The sequence below is a fragment of the Pseudonaja textilis genome, chromosome 1 (genome assembly GCF_049901715.1).
Source record: "Pseudonaja textilis isolate UNSWEBS1 chromosome 1, rPseTex1.2, whole genome shotgun sequence".
Classification (NCBI taxonomy): Eukaryota; Metazoa; Chordata; class Lepidosauria; order Squamata; family Elapidae; genus Pseudonaja; species Pseudonaja textilis.
The window spans coordinates 27,842,529-27,863,266 of record NC_141990.1 but is presented as its reverse complement, the minus strand read 5'-3'; the positions used below and the strand labels follow the sequence as shown (position 1 = coordinate 27,863,266).

Genomic DNA, 20,738 nt, shown 5'->3' with positions numbered 1-20,738 from the left:
CCTCTCTTCCATCTCTAGCGTAACAAGGATTTCCAAGAGAATCATAGGATTTGGTGAAAGACACAGTACAAAAGCAATTATTTTGGATTTTTATTTATTAAAAACATATATCAAATCTAACAGTATCAGTTCATTTCATTTTTTCCCAGATCAGCTCTGCAAGCAGAATTTACATTAACAAATGCCCACTACTTCTTCTCTTCACCTCCTGAAATGACGGCTGCTTAACTTTTTAAGGGTCTGTAGAAAGTACTTTTTATCCTCTCTCTCTTTTCCTATGGAATATCATAACTGTAGATGTCTCTAACTGCACATATATTTGCAAGCTGAATTGTTGCTTTAACATGTATATATCTATGGTTATTTCTAATTAATCTAAAATCTATTCATATCCTACTTTAGTGATAAGGAAAAGGCTAGAGGTGTATTTGGTGTCTTCTCCCCAGAAAAGAAACCCTCCAAACACAAAAGAAAAGCATCCAATTTAATCAAAAGGGTGAGGTGGATCTGGATAGCAGAAACATTACTGGGAGGCAAAAATCTGAGTGATGCAAAAGCTGGTTAAGACCTGGAATCTCACATGTCTAAGGCTGTTTTGTAGGTAAACTGTGGTTTGGGGTTGTTGTGAATTTTTTTCAAAGTGCCATGGGTTAGTGGTTGAATGAACTTCCCCTTCACTCTGTCTTTTGGACAAATCGTACCAGCAGACTAGAGGCTTTTTAGTCTTTGACTTCTGACAAGAGGGGCACTACATCTAAGCTGCAAATACAGTGCAAAAATTCTAGAGCAGTTCCCTGGCTGAGAAATTCTGGGAGTTGAAGTTCATTCATCTTAAAGTTGCCAAGGTTGAGAAACACTGCTATAGTGCTTTGCTGCCAACTAGTGATCATGTGGAGTTTTGCAACGTTATGCCTGCTAAAAGCAACTCCTAATACAGACGGACCTCGAGCTGACTTACAACAGTTCATTTACTGACCATTTAAAGTTACAACAGCATTGAAAAAAGTGACATGACTATTTTTCACACTCACAACTGTTGCAGCATCCCATGATCAAAATTCAGACACTTGGCAACTGATAGTTATGACCATTGCAATGTCCCAGGTTGTGTGATCCCCTTTTGCAACCTTCTGAAAAGCAGTCAATGGAGAAGTCAGATTCACTTAACATCTTTGTAATGAACTTAACTGCAGTGATTCACTTAACAACTATGGCAAGAAAGGTCGTAAGTCGGGTAAACTCACTTAACAACTGTCTCATTTAGCAATATAAATTTTGGGCTCAATGTGGTCATAAGTCAAAGACTAACCTGTAGTAGTCTGCAGGCTCTGGCCTAGCTTCATAGCAGCCTGCCCACAAGCTGAGTGGCTCTCCTGTCTGTCCTTGCCTCCGATTCACCTATTGGATTCTTTCTCTGGAGGTGAATGTGACTCCCATTTAACCAGCTTTTTGGTAATCAATACTTTTAAAAATCCCCTTACTAAGCTATAATTTTCATTAATAGAACCAGGTTGGTGCAGTGGACAAGAAGAAAACCATGAATTCTAGTCCCACTTTGGGTACAAATTCAACTGGGTGACCTTAAACTAGTCACTCTCTTTCAATGGCAATCTGCTGAAATCTTGCCCAAAAAAGTGGCTTGTCCTGGCAGTTGACAGAAGTCGACTGGAAAAAATTGTCATGACTAGTTTATTTGTGCTAGTTGTCTTATTGCATTATATTAATAATTAGTTTTCATTACACTTTATGAAAGCATTGGTATTTCAAGGATGTACAAACGGTAGTGATCGAAAGCTTCTCTTGCTTGGGACAAATAGCAGACTTGTCCTTAACGTGGACTTCAACAACAGGAAGGAAGTTGCGCCTTTCGATATCAATTACAAGGCTGAATAAAAATTGCGATAGATAAAAATGGGTTGTATGTTACAAAACAATTGCTTTCCCACCCCAAAAGTTCAAACACCGCAAGAAACTCCAACATCTAACAGAGAGAATTAGAGATCTTAACGTATCCTTGGGTTGAGATCATCTATTCCGCGGCCTAATCAAATAAGGAAAAAAACATTCGCTTTGGGGGTTTTTTGGCCACTCCTTCGGATTTACCTAATTATCTATATACGAAAAGTCATCTCGCTTTTCTTTTCTTCGCCTTCTTTTATCGGGCATTTAGGCTGGACGCCTATAAAGCGGCAGTCGCGGATGTGGTTGCGCGCCCGATGTTGTGAAAGGTCCCTTCTTTTCCCGCAAGATGGCGATGCTGGCGGAACGTGAGTAAAAAGCCGGTTGAAACGGAGCTGGTAGAAAATAGCGCGAGGTAAGGGGGGGGGCTGACAATCCCCCCCCCTCTTCGTATACGCCAGTCATCGTTATGAGAAGCCTGTGATTTGAGTAGAGGAACTATGATAAAATGAGATTTAAATCTTTATCCAGCCAGGATCATCCTTCCAATATGGGACGATTAGATATATTATGCCCATAAGCGAAGCATGGGAGTAGCTGCTGCTTCATATTTATTTTCCTTCCTCTAGATTTCAGAAGCATTCGATCTCCAAATCTTTGTTTGGTTCTAGTTGAAGATTGCTCGAGTCGGTGAGGGGAGGGAGGGTTTGGACTAGAAGATCTCCAGGGTCGCTTTCAACCCTGTTCTATCTTCTGTGAAGATCTAAAGCAGAGTTTCTGCCTGGACGACGACTAGGTGACAGTTATTTGCATCTTTGCTTCATTTAATAACCCTTCAGATTTTCATAGCCACAGAACATAATGTCGATTTCTGTGCTATGCGTTTAAGCAAATCATTTTTAAAGCCACTTCAAGTGCTTATGCTGCCCCCAAATGGTATCAGAGGAGTTAGAAACAATATTGAGATGTGGGTGAGGGAAGCATTACCATTATAACTTGCTTCTAAGTACCAAAAAAAAAAAGCCATTTTAAAAGGGTAAGTTTGAGAAGCCATAGAAGGTGCCTCGAGAGGATTAAAGAAGAGGATATGGGGAGAAACTTACATTAAATAATGTCAGATTTATCAGAGACAAATGGGCAGTGCTGCAATATTAGTCAGTGCAATATCTGGAATCAAACAAGGTATCTGAGGAGTCACCTCACCCCAATGAGATTGGCCATCCCACTCACTCCAGCAGAAGAGGCTTGCTACAGACTCCGTCAGCCAAGAAATTTTGGCTGGTGGCATCCAGGAGAAAAGGTTTTTCTGCTGTGCCTCCCACCCTTTGGAAATTTCTGCTGCTGGAAATAAGATCCAGCCCAACATTTTGGCCTTCAAGAAGAATCTTAAACACTGGCACTTCAAGCTGGCCTGGGGTCCTACACTGGGAGTGGCTGATGCAGTACAAAAAACACCCCACCCCATGCCATGCCATTCATCCTCTTTATTTTTAATTTCTATTTAATCCTTGGTAATTTTAATTGTTTCCAAATTATCTTTTTATATTTTGTAAAATGCCTAATGTCATCTCAATAAAGAGATAGACAGCATATACATTTATAAATCAATACAAATGCTGTTAATACTGAATTTGGGTTTGAGATCAGAACTATAATATACATTTCCATTATTACTATTTATCAGCAGCAATTCCTATTTCCTGTCTCTTCATCATTTTTTCTTTCTTTGAACTGATTTAAGGAATGCTGCAAATGAATGTTTGTGAACATAGAGATTCCCAAAATTACTACAAAATGGCAGACTTGAATATGATATTAGTTCATTAAGCATTTGTCAGTAAAATGTTTAAAATTGTTAATCGTCCTGCCAGGTATTTTAAAATATTGGATATTTCTTAGCCATTGACAAAAAGATGTATTGCTGTCTTTCATTTCATTTCTTTGTAAATAAACTTGGACATAATCCAAACATGAAAATAAGTATTTTTAAAATAATTTATGGTGAAACATGTAAGTGTATCTCTCTTATAAGTGAATATAGAATATTCTGGGAAGAGTTTATAATATCCTCTAAATTAGGAGACATATTTACTGGCTTGGTTAGCCTGTTTTCACGCATCTTTTGGAGCCATTTCATAATCGGTTTCTCTTCACAGAATTGAGTGCATCCTGTTGAGATTCCCAGTGCCTTGTGCACTCAGTCCCTAAAATGTTCTTTAAAAATCTTCACAGAAAAAGTGGTTTGGTTAGGAGAAGCACTAATTGTGAAGAGGAAAGGCTTCCTATTTCCATTTTGAAAATATTACTAGATTTTACTTTATTTTCTCTTGTAGCACGTCGCAAACTGAAATGGTCTGTGGATCCCCGGAATAGTGCTTGGAGTAAAGATGAATCAAAATTTGGACAGAAGATGTTGGAAAAAATGGGATGGTCAAAAGGCAAGGTAAATTGCTATGGTTGAAAATAGTTGTTTATGTTTTCTTTAGTATTTTCAAGGTTAATTAGAGAATAAAATGTTTATGAAATAAAGTAAGCATTGTAAAAATTGCCAGAATAAGAAATTAAATGGGGATCATATACCTCCTTGGCCTTCCTAACAAGGAGCTTCTTGCTTTAATGTGGAACAAATCACTTTTCAAGTAAAATCTGATGTTTAGTGCAAACTGATTTCCCTTGGCACAAGGATTCTGGATAATCTTCCTGAAGCAGCTATCCTAAATCCAATTGTTAAATCTTGAAGATGTGCCTAAACTTGGACTTTCATTACAGGAAAGTTGTCCAATTCTTATATTTGTGCTGCTTTATGAGTGCAAAGCTGATGCAAGCAGAAGCACCTTCTAGACACATTGTTGCAAGAATCATTGAGAAGTTATACGGCAAGAGTTTTCAGATTAATAAGAGAAAGCTTCCATCTCGTACAAAAGGCACAACCTCAGGGACTCACTTCCCTTTCTCTGCAAATATGAATGGTTGGTTTGTGGTTGCTAATTGTTTGAGTATGTGTGGGTTATGTTTTGTTTTCTAATGATTTCAACCTATTGAGAATAAATGGATTAAAAAAAGACAACAAAATGAAAAATTGACCCTCTTCTGCACGCTGAAAACAAATGAAGTTCTCAAAAACAGATTTGTTTGTCATTTGTTTCCACTAGGGGCTTGGGGCTCAAGAACAAGGCAGCACAGAGCATATTAAGGTTCAGGTGAAGAATAACACATTGGGATTGGGAGCGTCTGTGAGCCAGGAGGTAAGTGGAGGTAATAGAATTGAGACTACACAGATTCGTAGCTCAAGTGCTTACACATATATACCCATGCATATAAATCAGGATTTGAATTAAGTTTTACAGAAATAGAATTACTGTTAAGTCTATAAACTTAGCTGATATAAAGTTAATTTGATTTGGAAAGACACAAAAAGTAACTACAATGCATTTTTGTTTGGTTTGACATAAACATTTTCATATGGGACTGAATTAGTTGGCTGCTTATAATGATTTAGAATGTTGATAATTTTAGTGCAAAATGTTCAGTTCACATATTAAACCAACGTTGAAATGGAAGTGCTACAATTTGTATGATGTATAAAATTATAAATATAGCTCACAGTTAGCCATCAGATCAGCATTGCAAGCTTTAGTTCCAACTGCTATTCTTAGTTTCTCTGAATTGCTAAACCCCAAAGCTTCTGGAGGCTGCTATATCACATCAAGGATGTGTAGAATGTAGTGAACCACAAATTAGAGCAGCTTTGAATCATGACTCCTTCTGCTTGTGCATTTGGGAGTATAGATCATGGTTTGTATACCAAACTCAGATTTATGACAACTGATTTGGGGTCTGAATTTGAATCAGTAGAACATGGAAGAGGCAACGATGGTCATGCTAATAATTTTTAGTTTTTAATTTAATTATTGCCCTTTTTGTCATCTTTCCCTCATTCCTGATCAGTTTAGATTGTAATCATTTGGTTTGTGTGTTGGGTGCAGGACAACTGGATTGCTCACCAAGATGATTTCAATCAGCTTTTGGCAGAGTTGAATAACTCTTATACACAAGATGACCGAGGTAACAAGATTCAACTTTGAGGGTAACTGGTATTGAAAATCTTAATATAGAATTACATTCAGTATGTTGGCCACATGAGGTCACTATTGCTGTTTGAGAACAAGCCTTTGAAATCAAAGCCGCCTCCTACCCACTCAAACTTGCCGAACATTAGAATTTTGTGGGGTTGAGGTTATGAACTTTGGATGCGGAGGCATTACTCTCACATCCTACTGATAGTTTTACCAAAAGAGTGATGCTTATAGTTGCTTGTAGTCTGGAGGAATGATCATTTTGAGATTCTCATCTTGATGCAGACCTTCTTTATCATCAAGGTCACTTTGCATCTGAACTTGGCCTTTGACATTTGAATTGCCTTTGGATCTTAGTGTCCATTCACACACACATTTCTGAAGATGCCTGAAAGAACATCTCACATCATGACAGACACAGAAAAAGCTGCCATTCTTAAGTACATGTTCTTCCTGTTTATAGTGATCCAAAGCAAAAACTGAATTGTCCATTCTCTGGCTGATTAGCAACAGGGCCAAGAAGAACACAAATCTCTTACACAAGTTATCCACTGCTGGAACTTGAAGGCAAGGCTTTCATAACTTGAGAAACTCAGGGAAGAACAACACTTTAAGAGTAGAAGCAGGGAGCAAGCTATCGCTATTGTAAGAATCAGTAAAAGATGCACTGGGAAAACAAATACCAAGGGGATGTTCTACATTGGAATTTATTATGTCAGGGGGATTGTAGATTTTGGCCTCATGTAATTGCATTTTCTGTTTGTATTCTAGAATCCACTTGCAAAAATAGAAAGAAAACTTTTAACCTCGAGGAAAAATCCAAGATCTCTAAAAAACGAGTTCACTATGTGAAATTTACCAAAGGTAAATTCAAATGAAACTAAATGAAACCTGTTATGAAAAAACAAACCATTAAAATGTTTCTAATGTGATCAGTACAGTAACGACACCGGGGGAAAAATCTGTTTAAATATACCAGAATATTGTTGAGAGTTAGAGTATTTGATGGAGAATGTGTAGCACGGAAAGGATTAAATTTGAACCTTAGACGTGTGTTGGTACCTGTGTGAATGCAGTTGGTTTTTGATGCACATTGCAGCTTTTACTTAAAGGAAGCAAGTTTTCAGTGTGTCCTCCAAAAACAATAAGTTTAGGATATTTTTTCTGGTTTAAGCCTCATTAAAATGAATGAAATGTTTTAAAAGTGTGTAAAGAGAAATTTAAATTTTCTTCTTCAAGAGCATTGATCTAACTTTATTCTGTAGGAAAGCAATAAACTGTTTTGTTGTTTTATCTGTAATTTTATCCAGGAAAAGATCTCTCTTCACGAAGCGAAGATGACCTATCCTGTATTTTTGGGAAACGCAAAGTCAAAAAAATGCAAGCAAGTAACTTTACTTGAAATTGTAGATTTGCATTGGGCAGTATGCTTTAAAGAGTGATTTATTCTAATCATTTAAAAATACTTCTCTTCTGCTGTGCATCTTTTGAGAATTATATACATTGCTGCGTCCTACCCAGGGCAGCTCCAGGTCACACAAAGTCTTCAGTCTTGAAATGGTTTCAGAGAATGCTCTTCCACAGCCTCTGCAGGTTTTTTTTTTTTTGGGGGGGTGGGGGGAGCCTTTGAAGAGGACATCCATTCTTTTGTGATTTTGAGAGAGCCTGGAGGCTTCACAAGAGCACGGTCCTCTCATAACTTCTAGAGGCTGTGCAAGACCACACTCCACACAGCCTCCGCAGGCTCTGAAAATCATATAAGAACAAGGTGTGCTTTTGTGAATAGTTGTTGAATATTGGGAAATGCTGGCACATCACCTGAAATATTGTGCCATATCATGGGTTCACCATCATTGAGCTACTTGCAAGTCGATTATTAGTTCCCATTTATAAAACATTATAAAAGGCTAGGCACAGCACTCCACATTTTGTGTCATTAAAAAAAACTTAGGAAGCATAGGTTTCAGCTAAACTGTTTTCTATTCCTGTAAACCAATCTTGTACAACATGGTGCATTTCACAAGAAATACCATAGTTCATAACCTGTTGATTGAAAATCATGTCCATGCAGTTGGGGAATAATGTAAATTCTCTGGAAATGCAGATGATATTTCCGTGATGGTGGACTTTGGAAACCATAATTTGCTGAGGAACTAGTATGAATCAATACTTGGGATAAGGTGATTACATTCAGCTATGAAAAGTGTCAACAGACAAAATTAGAAAGTAGGCAATTTGTAAATCCTCATGTTTTATCTACTTATTTGTTGAGTATTTGTTCCAGAACAGATGTCTTTGTGAAAAATATAAATCCTGGAAAATATAAGGAAATTGCAGCCTTCCAAATATCTAGCACCCATAATTTCCATTCAGCTCGAGCCAGGAATGATGGGGAATGAAATCTAGTAACATGTGAAAGAGCATTATTTTCTTTTGCCTCTAGTTTAATATGAAACTTCTAACGAGCCTCAAATTTTAAGGTCTCCACTCTACTTTCTGGTAGGTATAAAAGGTTGGAAAGGATGGTTACCTTCAGAAACTTCTGCCAAAAATAAATGTGTGGAGTCTGTGAGAAATTGAATATGAAACTAAATATTCCTTTGGTTATAGCTATTCTAGCTCTTTTTCTGCTTGTAAGATAGCCAGAGGCTGCTTTGGAATAATTGAGGAAAGCAAATTATTTTTTTTTAAAAAATATTATTTGATCATTTCAATCATCATATAAATAGTCTGCCTACTCCCAGACTGCCTTCTGGGTTCTTGTTTTACGTCTTGGAAGCTGGTATTATATTGTGATAGGGAAGCTTATTTGATTCAAAAACTGTATTTCAAGTTGTCTTTGTTATGTAGACACGCAAAAAGCTCTTTTTTATCTAGTCTGGTATGTGGGATTGATTGGAAATAATAAAACGTGGTATTAGACAGTACCCATGAGCTCTTGGTATGTCCTTAGGATGTGATTGAAGATTTGTATTCTTTGGAAGATTGGCACTAAACACACACCCTTGATTTTAAAATCTTGGCATATATGAATGTTTAAAAGATTAAAAGAACAGGAAATGCTGGATGAGAACATCTTTGTATCTCTTCCTGCCTGATAGGAAGAGTCCTGGTGTTCATCAAGGCTTAGAGTTCTGTTGTCAATCAAAGATTAACACAGCCAACATTTTCAAGTTTAGTATCTAAGCCAGGTGGATCAGGTGAGGAATGTTCCTTCGCTAATATGGTTTTCAGCGCCTGTTTCTTGCTATTTAATTTCAGGAGATGTCATTTCTGGTTTGTTGAATGTTTTATGTCCTCAAGAAGCTCCACTGTATCTTTTCTCTTTGCATATGGTTACAAAGTACCAAAAACTCCATGATTGCTTTTCAGTTCCATTGAGATTCAGACATATTTAGCCAGCACTTTAAGTGAACTCTTTTTTTAAAAAAAAGAAATGCCAGCAAATGAGAATAGGTTTTCTCTAACTTCCTAAAGGAGGTGCCTCTGTCAAGCATGATCCTTTCTACCTTTTGCCCTCTAGATACATTGAATTAGCACAGCTTCCCTTAAAAAAATGAGATAAGCTTGCCAATAATGATATTTTTATATCTTAACCTTACTTACTTCCTGCATTGCAGATCCTCTAAAATGAAACCTCTGAGCCTGACTCTTTTTTTTTTCCCCCAGTGGAGGCAAATATTCATGTTCTTCTGTCAACCTCCAACTAAATCTCCAATGGTAGAAGAATGTACATTTCTTCTCTTACATGAGATAAACTCTCCCACTTTTTTTGACTTACTGCAAAACTTATTTGCTTTACAACAAAGGCTGAGCAACAGTGTGTTTTGTAACTATTTAGGAGTTGGGGCGGGGTTTCTGTCATCCTTGATGTCCTTGCTATATGCAAACCACAGCAAAATATTAATATTTTTATATTCAGATTGTTCACATTTTTTCTCAGGGAGATTGCGAAGCAATTGGAGTTACTGGTTAGACTTGCACCAAGAAACATTTTCACTAATAGGGTAATTGCTCAGGTGTTTACTTTTTTATTGGACTGAGCAGAAGTTCTCAACTAAATTATTCAAATTCTGGAGAACTACTGAAAGCTCAGTGATTAAAAGTGAACAAATATCCCTGTCTTTAAAAAGAAATAGTTGGGGGAAGATCCATGAACTACAGGGCAGCAGTCCAGCCACAATGCCTGGAAACATTCTGGAGAATAACATAATTGGAAAAATTAAACATTCAAAATAGTATTACCAAATACGTGTTTCAGTTTGTCAAGAACAAATCTTGCAAAATTAATTTATTCTAATTTTTCATTTGTTAACTTTCTAAAAAATGTGGAATGCATTAGACATAATATATCGTGACTATAATAAAGGAATATCCCATCTTGTATAAATGTATCGCTCTTAGAACAGAGGTGTCAAACTGGATTTCTTCAAGGGCCAGATCAGTGTTATAGTTCACCTCTGTGGACCAACAGGAGGGAAACGGGACAAAATGGGGCATGGGGGGGCATTTGTAATTAAGGGGGGGGAAATAATTGCCTGCAAACAATATTAGCCAGCAGCGTGGGGCAAGTGCAAAAAAAGACAAATACAATTTTTAGCTGCATCAGTTGAAGTATAACTTTACGGAGTAATTATTCTACTTCATAGTCAAATACTATGTATGGTTTGATTTAAGCATTCAGAAAAATTTAAACAGGATCAGAAAAGAGCGATAAGGCTGATGGGACGACTAAAAACTAAATTCTGTGAAGAAAAATAGAACTGAATATGTTTAACCTTGAGAAATTAGAATGGAGGGCTGGATATTAAGTATTTTTCAGATATACTGAAAACGATGTCACACCGAAAATGACAGCATATTCTCTCTTATACTAACGAGCAGATGCAGATTTAAGTTAGAAGAAGGCAGATTCCAAATGAATGTTAAGAAAACATCCCCAATATTAGATATTAGACTCCCTTTCATTGGACGTATTCAATCAGAGATTAAACAACCATCTGCTGGTATACTTTAATATGGGTTCTTACACTGAAAATAGATTGAACTCACAGACCTAAATTATCCCAACTAGGATTCTATTTAAAAAACCTAAAATTATAATAAATGTCAATTAAAAGAGATACATCTTTTTAGACTTTTTAAAGGAAGAGTGGTGATTCAGAACATCCTTAGGATGTATGTATTCCAGCTTGGGAGTAATAAAAGAGAAAGTCTTCTCACATCTGCCATGTAAGCAAATATTGGACAGTGAAAGCATGTTTAGAAAGGGCTCTTCTACAGATTTTGGTGAGGCAGATTCATAATGGAAGAGATAGTTCCTTGGGTGGTTAAACCCTAAGTTAAACTTCAATATCTGTACCTTAAATTGCACCCAATAATTGCTTGGCAATCAGTGCAAGCTTTGTTTTTCCATTTTTTGTTTTTGTTTTGTTTACTTATAACTTATGAAATGGCATTTTATTGGCAGCAAACTATAACATTTAAACTGTAAGGAAAAATGATTCCCCATAATTTATTGTCATTACTGTAATGGTACTTATTTAATCATTAGAACAATATTTATGCTCATAGTGTTAAAAATAGCAGTAGCTTAAAAACAGGAAAGCTGTGATCATGTCAAGTGTACATGAACTACAGCTAGAAGAATGAAAGTAATATTTTAAAAAGTCCCATTTAGTGTAATTTTTCAAGAACCCTTCGCTTGTCTCTTGCGGCCATGCCTGGAATATACTTCAGCACCACCCAGGTCACAAGCTGAAACATGACTGAGCTACCTTGGAAACTAGAAGGTCAGTTTTGAATAGCCACTAGTGCAGAATAGAAAAAGATTCCCGATCAGTAAGTCAGCCTCACTTTGTTAGCATGAAAAGATTACTTTGGGGCTTTCTTCAGCAGATGGAAGGTTCTATTTCCCTGTAAGGCCGAAGAACCACCTGTAACATCCTAGTTAAGGTCATTTTAAGAGATAGGTGAAAATAGAAGCTTATTTTGGTTTCTTGTGCTTTCTCTCTCGCTTTAAGCCAGGGCTGTCAAACTCCTGGCCCACAGGCCAGATGCATCACATGCTGGCCACACCCATGCCAGGTTTAGCGAAGGGGAAAAAAGTCCCGATACATCATATGATGCGAGTTTGACACCCCTGCTTTAAGCTGTTTCACCTTTTCAGTACATCATGAATAACTGAGTTTTGGGGTTGGTGCAGTTTCCAACTGGAATTCCAGCAATGGGCTGCAGTTCTTCTCTCTTGTGGTTCTATAATCTATAATAAACTGTGATCAACAGAAATGACAGGCAGAAAAGTCATGGAGAATAGTAGTCATTAACTCTTTTCATCAAGCAACATTTCCTGCATGGATTTTTTTTTAGTAGAGACTATGTGTAAAATACCCATCCTCCTTCACGCATTCCTTGTAATTTGGGTGAGTTAGCAAACAGAATGCTACATTTTCACCAGTTATTGCTTCTGGACTAAATGCATGTACATAAATACAAGATGTTGTCAAAGCATGAATAACTGTCACACACCCTGAGCAGTTAAGGAAAGGTCACCGCTGGCACTGTAGGCATAATTATGTAAAATTATTCCTCATCATGCCATCTGCAAATCTGCAGTGGCAATAGGGGTGAAGAAGTATGCATAGACTGTGAACCTGCACTTTCAGAGTGAGCACAACTCTGTACAAAGCATACTGCTTATTTCCTAGTGACAAATAGCATTTATGTCTTTTCTGGATCTAATTTTATATTTCTTCCTCTATTTAAATTTGAATTTAATATAATTTAAATATAATAATTGTTTTTCTGGGGTTTGAAAACAACTCCCAAGTTGAAGCTGGACTTTATTAGCATATCGATGGCACCTCATTATAAAATTCTAAGTACCATCCCCAGCAGTCTCCTTAAAATGCTGTATAGCACAGGAGACAAAATCTGATCTCTTTGTGATACCTTAAGTGCAAAACGATAATCTTTAAGGCCAAGCTTCTGGAACTATTGCAAAAGTCTGCCTGAATGTCTAGTTTTAGTTGGAATGGTATTATAGTCAGTTACATGAAAAGTGGCCATGTGCTTAATTTATTTATTAAACTTGTATGCAAGTCCATCTTGCCTAGAGGTGACTCTAGGCAGCTTACAATCAATAGAAGCTATAATACAAAACATTAAAACAATAAATAATAACACTAAAATTAATTTAAAATTAAGAAAGATGGGAAGGAAGGGCGCAAGATGCAACAGGGAGGAGATGGTGCCCTGTCCATTAACCATCTTCAGATTTAGGAAAATTAGTAGGCTGCATTTCTACTATCCATTTTCTAGCATAAGTCAACCATCAGACAAGCCAAACTCAGCACTTTATCCTGGCTCTCTCTGAACCTGCAAGGCCACCATCTTTTTAATCACTTTTTCAAGAAACTAAATTTTGGGGATTGACCTATAATTACACAATCTTTTCAGTCAAATAACCTTTTTATTTTTGTTTTTTCAGTAGCTAAAAGATCATAATTTGATCTTTTAGGTAGTGGAATGTTTGTTTCTTAAAATCAGCCACTAATAATCCCTTTTAATCACTGTGCAAACCAATTATTCAATGTGGATGACATAGAAGAAAAGCAAGCCTTCACTGATACAGGTGAAGAATCCTGAAGTTCTTTATTCGGTATTTAAACTGAATACTTTCTGGCCAATATTTTTCAGATATGGTTTGCCATTGCCTTATCCTAGGGCTAAGAGATAGTGTCTGGTCCAAAGTCACCTACTTTGATTCATGCCTTAAGACAAAATTCAAATTCACTATCTTCCAATTTCTTTCAAGCCCAGTTATTTTAACCACTACACCAAACTGTCTCTCTCTAATCCATATCTCTTCTAATTTCCTCCACATGGATTGCAATTCTCTTCCTCTCTGTTTCATTGTACTCAGCTAAGTAATAATCAGAGGAGCCGCTTAGATCTGTGAGGGTAAAAGAGATCATTTAGGAAGGATTGTATCAATCCCCAAGGCTGCTTCTATTCCATAGATCAGCTAGTGCTTTATTTCTTTTATCATTAAAAAAGATTGGAAATTCTAGCACATTCAGAGAAACATCTGCATTTATCAAGTGCCTGAATCAAACTAATTTAATCACTTTTCACTCCTGTATATGTTTTGTCTTTTAATTTCAGAACACAAAATGGGCTAAATAGTTTCTTCCTATGCATGTTTTTAAACCTTTTTGTTGTAAGATACAAAAAGAACATTCTGTGGGTTCCTATGTGATTACACACTCTGGATAACACATGCACACTCTCCTTTGCATTTCCTTCTCCAGCTGTGTTTCTCATTAAAAGTTTAAGGAATATGCTCCTGAAAGTAACATACAGTCTGGTTTCATTTTAATGGGGATGGGAGCATGCATTCGGAAGAATGATGAAAAAATCATGGTGTCCCAACTTGAATCAGAAAAGTTCATTATGTGCATCTACATACGGATTATGGGCTGTCTTGATTAGTAAGAAACTTCCTTTCAGACATAGGTTCAAAATATTAGAGGTTGGAAAAGTGACACCTCCATCTTCCGATCCCTTCCCTTATTTGGTCATGGCAGATTACAATCCTTCTGGGTGATGCTACTCTCTTAAGACAGTTTCCTGATTACTAACACATTTTTCTGGTCAAAGTTTCCCTTTCCTGATATGCACATTTCCTGATGTTCCAATAAATTGAATGAAGGAGTGAGCTGCTTGTTTAAGACTTAAAACAGAGCTGGCAGTTTCACCCATTGCTCATTTAATCTTACAAGAAAGTTCTTTTTTTCCCTGGTTAGCTGCAGAATATTGGATAAGCTAAAAGGGCCTTATGTGACTGACCTAAGTCAATAGAACAGGAGTGGACAGAAGAAGATAGATCAGGATTTACTGAAAAGTCATTTTATCATTTACAGTAGATCAGTTTGTAAAAAAAAACAGCCACAAAAATTTCTAGTCTCTAAAACTATTAAAATGATGCTGGAAACAATTCTTCAAGTTAACAATTTACTCAAAGGCATTCTTTTCCCTGATTTTTCTAAGTTTATGCCTATCTCTCATCCATTTTTTGCACCTGATATTTTTAGTGGCTCCAAAGCCACTTATTAAAAACTAAGAATTCCAGCAGCCTGAGCTCTGCCCATACCTAGTATGCAATGACTTTACAAGGAGAGAGAGCTCAGTTAAAAGCCTGGTAGTTCCAACTTTTAAAAAAAGAAATAATCAAATTCTGTACTTGAGATGCTAGAAATCTAATATAAGTCAAAATAGACAGTGGCTGGTCAAATAACCTGAGCTGTTAAGGGGGACATTTGTCCATCAAATAATCATCTACAGATCAGCTTCCCATTCTGGAGAGCATGGTGTATGCCACAGCAAAGTATTTGTGAAAAGTATTTAAAGACCTTGAAGTAAGAACTTACAGGATGTGAATGGGAAATGGGACATCTGTTTGTAGCCTGTTTGATCATAGCTGGTCTTGGAAGCTCTTTACATATTAAGTTCTGGATTTATATTACTATCTTTCAGAAAAGTTAATTGATGGGTAAAAACAGCTTTTTAGAATGATTTTCTAAGCAAATGAAACAATGAAAACAATATAATCTGTAAATTACATATCAAAAGTCACAAAAGAAATTAGATAACACAAGAGTAAAATGTTCAGATCAAAGGATTTTCTGGGAATATTAAAAAAAATTGATAGTAAAGACTGATAACTGCAAAAATGAGATTGACTTAAGGACCAGAGAAATCATTTCTGGAGAAATCATTCCATAATTGGAAAATTCTGCATTCCTCACATAATGCAAGTCAGTGTTCTTAAACCCGAAAGACCCTCTCAGCGTATGGATTCAATCTCAGTTCCCTAGCCAGGTGGGCCATTGTTGAAAATTCCAGAAGTTGATATTCATGCATTTAGATGGCCCTAGTTTGGGGGAGGCTAATATAAATGGATGAGGAAAAAGTTAAACTTGCCTTACTTTGGTAGTATGTAAACTTTTCCAGCGGTGTGTTTTTCAATGTCCACAATCATTCTACAATATATTGAGGATATGTTTAGGATAGACACTTTTTGGTATATCTGAATAAATAGATGATACTGTAAATGGCAATTGTTGCTCAATTGCCTCCTTTATGGGTGCACGTGACCAAATTTGTTGTGTGTGGGGGGGGTGTATATAAAAATCATAAAATTAATAAAAGCCAGAGATAAGGCAACCACACCGAATCAAGCATAGCGCACTATGATAGGATTTGCAGTTTCACCCTTCCCTGCCAATTTCTTCATTGGTGAAGAATCTCTTCTCTAGTCATTGATTCCTTGGGGGATTTGTTAGGGCCCAGTGCAATACCAAGAGTGGAGAGGAAATTGGGTTTTGATTTATTATCTGGCCTTCTCATTCGGTCACTTCGATAGGCTAAAAGAGCCGAGTTAGCTTTAATGTGTCGCCATTAGAGACCGAACATTAGCTGGGATAACCCATCATGCCTCACAGTGAAAAATGTCCCCTGATTGGCTAATTAATCAGTCAAAGGGGAATGACACGACTCTTCGGCTTGAGGGACTCTGCTGTGGAGGTAAACAGCCGTGTTGATAAATGGTCTCTCTGCAAATTCATATATCAAGAAAACTTAAGTCATTTTTTAACTGTACTTTGGCTGAAAGCAGGATTACTTGTTTTCTACAATTTTCTCCATTCCTCTTGTTTTGTTTTGTTTTTCTTTTTTTCTTTTAAAATTCTGCTGGCTCTGCTTTTTATAGTATTTGGGGGACACAGTGAAAAGTATGGAGAAGAGGAAACCCTTCCATTGTGGAAATGACTAGAGAGTTGCTGTCAGATTCTTAATGGGACCTGATTCCCTAAACTGTCTCCAGGGTTGCTTACCATATCAGGGCCCAGTTCAGCACAACGAAAACTTTCCTAAGCATGTTCCAAAGTGTTGTCTTACTCCTGAGCAATAGTTAACAGCTTGCTAAGCAGTGAGAATCAGAAAACCTAAATAAGAAGTCATTTTTTTAGTTTGGGAAGTTTTAAATTTATAGATGATGGAGCCAAAGTATAGAGGCCTGTGTGACTAAATACCAGTGGCTACCTCTATGAAGCTCTATATGTTAGCTTTCCCAATCCCATTGTTTATAGGGGAGAAACACTATGTAAAAGAATCACCAGTAAGTCAGTAAAAAATAAAGTTTTAAAAATCAGCTCCTGTCCAACTCTGACCATTAGAAGACATAACCATCATTATATTTCTCGTGAAATTTATGCAGAGGTAAGCTTCTGCTGGTCTCCCAAATGAAAGGGGCTTAGGTGCTTTTGAGGTGTCCCAGGACAAAGTTTGATCAATATCTACATATACTCCTGACATAAGAAAAAGCATGCTGATCCTTTACATAATTCCATTACATAATTTTCTATCTCTTGTTTCTAATGAAGTTCATGTATCAAAAAAAAACACAAATAAAAAGTAGGGCAGGAAGAAGGAAAAGCTGTTTCATTCATTTTTAATAAAGCAGTTCCTTTATCATGAATTGAGCCACCCCAACTACAAGGGTTGCACCTTAATAGCTGTGTTTAAGTAACTGAGAGGCATCTATGGGAGTTTATGCCTTCTCTTTAGAATACAAATCCCCCTTCCACATTGAGTACAGGTAAATCAAATTTGCAGGTGAGGCAAGAGAGGGCATAAGCATTTTCAGTGAACCCTTAATGAGTTCATTAGGAAAGCTGCAGCAGTCAACTACCACCTACTGCTTAAAGACTTTATCCAGGTAATACTGCAGTGCAATATCTGATCCCTTGCAACAAACCATTGATCTCCATTTCAAGCTGTAGTTTAAACAAGCCAAAGTTGCATTTTATCTAAGCTGGAAAGGCAGGCAATAAACTGAGGTTATCTTCCCCAATCTGATGAAATGGAATTACCACAACCCACAATTCTCAACCAGCATGTTGTAGGCCCAAAATATTTATTGAAGAGTATCAGATTTGAGAGAAACTGATCTGAGTGCTATGGCTTTCTATTTTCAAGCCTATTTTTACTGCTGTCCTACAGCAATAATTTTTCATATAATCTAGAAATAATTTTAATCACATACAGGATGACTTTTCTTCGTATTCAGAATAATAATCTTTACTCTTTTTTTGTGGTTAAACACTATGTTTTCTACATTCTTTTCCTAGGGCTTCTGAAACTGAAAACTGATTGAAGCTCAGTAGTCTTCCTAAATGACTCAGAATCTCCACAGAATCTCCACAGACATGTCATCTTAAAACAATAAAGTAGGAAGTGCCAAAGTTCAATGAAGAAATTAATGCTTCTCATGTAGAAGCTGTTCCAGTGGAACAGCTTGCCATCAGAAGTTGTGGACACTTCCTCACAGGAGGTTTTTAAGAAGAGATTGGATAGTCACTTGTCTGAAATTGTACAGAGTCTCCTGCTTGAGCAGGGGTGTCAACCCTGAAGTTGGCTTAGCTGAGGCCATTTTGAGACTTCAGTGCTGACACATCAGAGAGTTTGGTTTAATGTTAGGGTTCCAAGTAACATGCCCATAGTAAACAAAATTCTGAGCCAGGCAATTTCCTCAAAGGGTAGGTTTATTGGATATGTCATATTGGCACAGGCTGATGAAAACCGACTCTGAATATTCGCACAGTTTTCACCTAATTAAAAGTGAAAATGTTAATGTTACTTGGAACCCTGACAAGGGGATTGGACCAGAAGACCTTGAAGGTCCCTTCCAGCTCTGTTCTGATTGATTGATAGAAAGTTCCAGATTCAGTTCTTAGTATTTCCATTTCAAGAGGTTCTCAGGTAGTAATTTCTTCTATGGCTTTGGAAATAAATTACAATAATCAGCCCAAGTCAATGCATACAGAAAGACGAGGTCAAAGGCAGCCAATTACTATTACTATTTTGGCAAAGAGAGAAGCAATTATCTCCACAGCCTACATATAGCCCTTTCTCTCCTTATGTATGGTTCCCAAAGCACCCAGAGGTTTGTGCTGCTAAAACTGAATGGTAAACCAGGAAATTTTTGGTGGAGCGCAAAAATGCTGAAATACAAGTAGAAATAGAGTGTTGAATTGCCACAAAATAAAACAAGCTCTGTTTTCACCTGTTAATCTCCCTTGATCTCTTTGGTTGTCCATAGCTTTCTTGGCTTTGATCAAACCAATAAAAACTATGCGATGCCACAAACTCCACCCCTTTTGGCTGTGCATGCTACGTCACAATGCACGTACAAAGAGGACTGGGCTACTTTTATCAGACTGACCGGCTGAGTTTTGATTCTCCCTGCCTATTTCCATTGTTTTCTTGTTCTAGATAGGTTGAGTTACTGTGAATTCAATGGTGAATTCACTAGTGGTTCATCTCTCACTAGTGTCTGTCAGAAATAAACTGAGACAATGTTGGCTCCATAATTTTTATGTTAATAATGTCAAACAAGAGCTGGAAATCAGTGTATAAAGTGTTTCTGAGGCAAAACACATTCCTGCTCACTTTTTAAAAGCTTTGGAATTCTCAAAAACAGAAGATAGCATTCTACCTTTATGATCCTCTCTCCTCCTGTATTGCTACCATATCTAGGAAGGATTCCTATAACCTACCAGCAGATCAGACTGAAAAGAACTGCCTGTTCCCAAGTTTGCACAATGCCTAGAAAGTTCTTTTAAAAAACACCTTGTTCTTTCAAAACCTTGAGAATCAGATTATTTTGAAGCCTCATGACTCACCCAGAAGATCTGCCCTTAGTTCCTGACCATCTGCTTTGGAGGTCACCTTCCCAATTCTTATGATATAGGGAGGCCGGCCCACAAAGTAATGTGTCTCAGAATTTTCTGAAACATGAAGCACTTCACAAACAGGTACTGTAGGTTTCCTTCAGAAAAGAATGGATGTGGGAATCCCCCTAAAAGTCAGAAATGTAGGGGACAAGAAAGATACAATCTTTTTTTTAAAAAAAAAAATCATTGTTGGGGGAAGCTGGTTCTATTTGAAGAATGCTAAGCTGGGTATGTCAGAGTGAGAAGAATTTCAAAGTAGATTTTTGTGTCTCAGGAAGCTGCGGTCAGAGATCAGGTAAAGGAGTGGAATTAGCCTGTGCAAATCAGTTACTGCTTGTAAAGTGAAGTAGCAGCTCCAGTTCTGACAGTTTGTACTTAATGCATCATTTGAGCTGTTGACTCTATGAAATGTATTCATTGCAGCTCAGGCTTCTCTAATCAACTCTCGCAGGTAGCAAAATAATTTTCCCTTCCCCTCTCTTCATAGTATGAGGAAAGGAGATTTAAGAAAAAAAAGTACTTTAAATTCAGGTGTAAAAATAATTGCCATTTCCCAGTGAAATACTGTGATATTTTATTCAAGCCTAAATCTAAATCAAGAAATATGCAATATACTTATGTGCTGAATTAAAATTCTTAGTTCCCAGCTTACACGACTACATTGAAAATTTTAGAGGTCTTATTCAGCATATCTAAATGGTACCAGGGGAAGATTGCAGTAAAATATATAGAAAAACAATGTTGTGAAATAGTGAATATCTGGACCAGAAAGAGCCTGGATTGAAATATTTGATTAACTGTCAAAATTGACTGGTGGTATTTGGTGAGATGTGTGCTGCATCTCCATACAAAGCAACTTGGAAAGAAAAGCCCACTACAAGCCATCTAACTTCCAAAGGCAGGAACAGCTAGCTGATGGTAGTCTTCGAAATAACTTGAAAATGTAGCAGCTGTATTTATTCACTTC

General features: G+C 37.0%; 1 protein-coding gene across 5 annotated transcripts in view; it reads left to right on the top strand.

Moving 5' to 3' along the window:
* Positions 1-2,232: 2,232 nt before the first annotated feature.
* Positions 2,233-20,738, top strand: part of PINX1 (PIN2 (TERF1) interacting telomerase inhibitor 1) — a 36,107-nt gene continuing 17,601 nt past the window's right edge. Inside the window, exons 1-7 of one of the 5 annotated variants that reach the window (XM_087930034.1) lie at positions 2,233-2,267; positions 4,233-4,342; positions 5,052-5,144; positions 5,886-5,964; positions 6,747-6,839; positions 7,286-7,359; positions 18,167-19,474. In XM_087930034.1, coding sequence (XP_087786160.1) covers positions 2,249-2,267; positions 4,233-4,342; positions 5,052-5,144; positions 5,886-5,964; positions 6,747-6,839; positions 7,286-7,359; positions 18,167-18,175 — 477 coding nt within the window. In that variant the 5' untranslated portion in view covers positions 2,233-2,248 and the 3' untranslated portion in view covers positions 18,176-19,474. Of the gene's footprint in view, positions 2,315-2,351; positions 2,696-4,232; positions 4,343-5,051; positions 5,145-5,885; positions 5,965-6,746; positions 6,840-7,285; positions 7,360-18,166; positions 19,475-20,738 lie in introns of those variants that run through there. The other 4 variants (XM_087930026.1, XM_026715915.2, XM_026715916.2 and 1 more) reach the window with 4 other exon arrangements.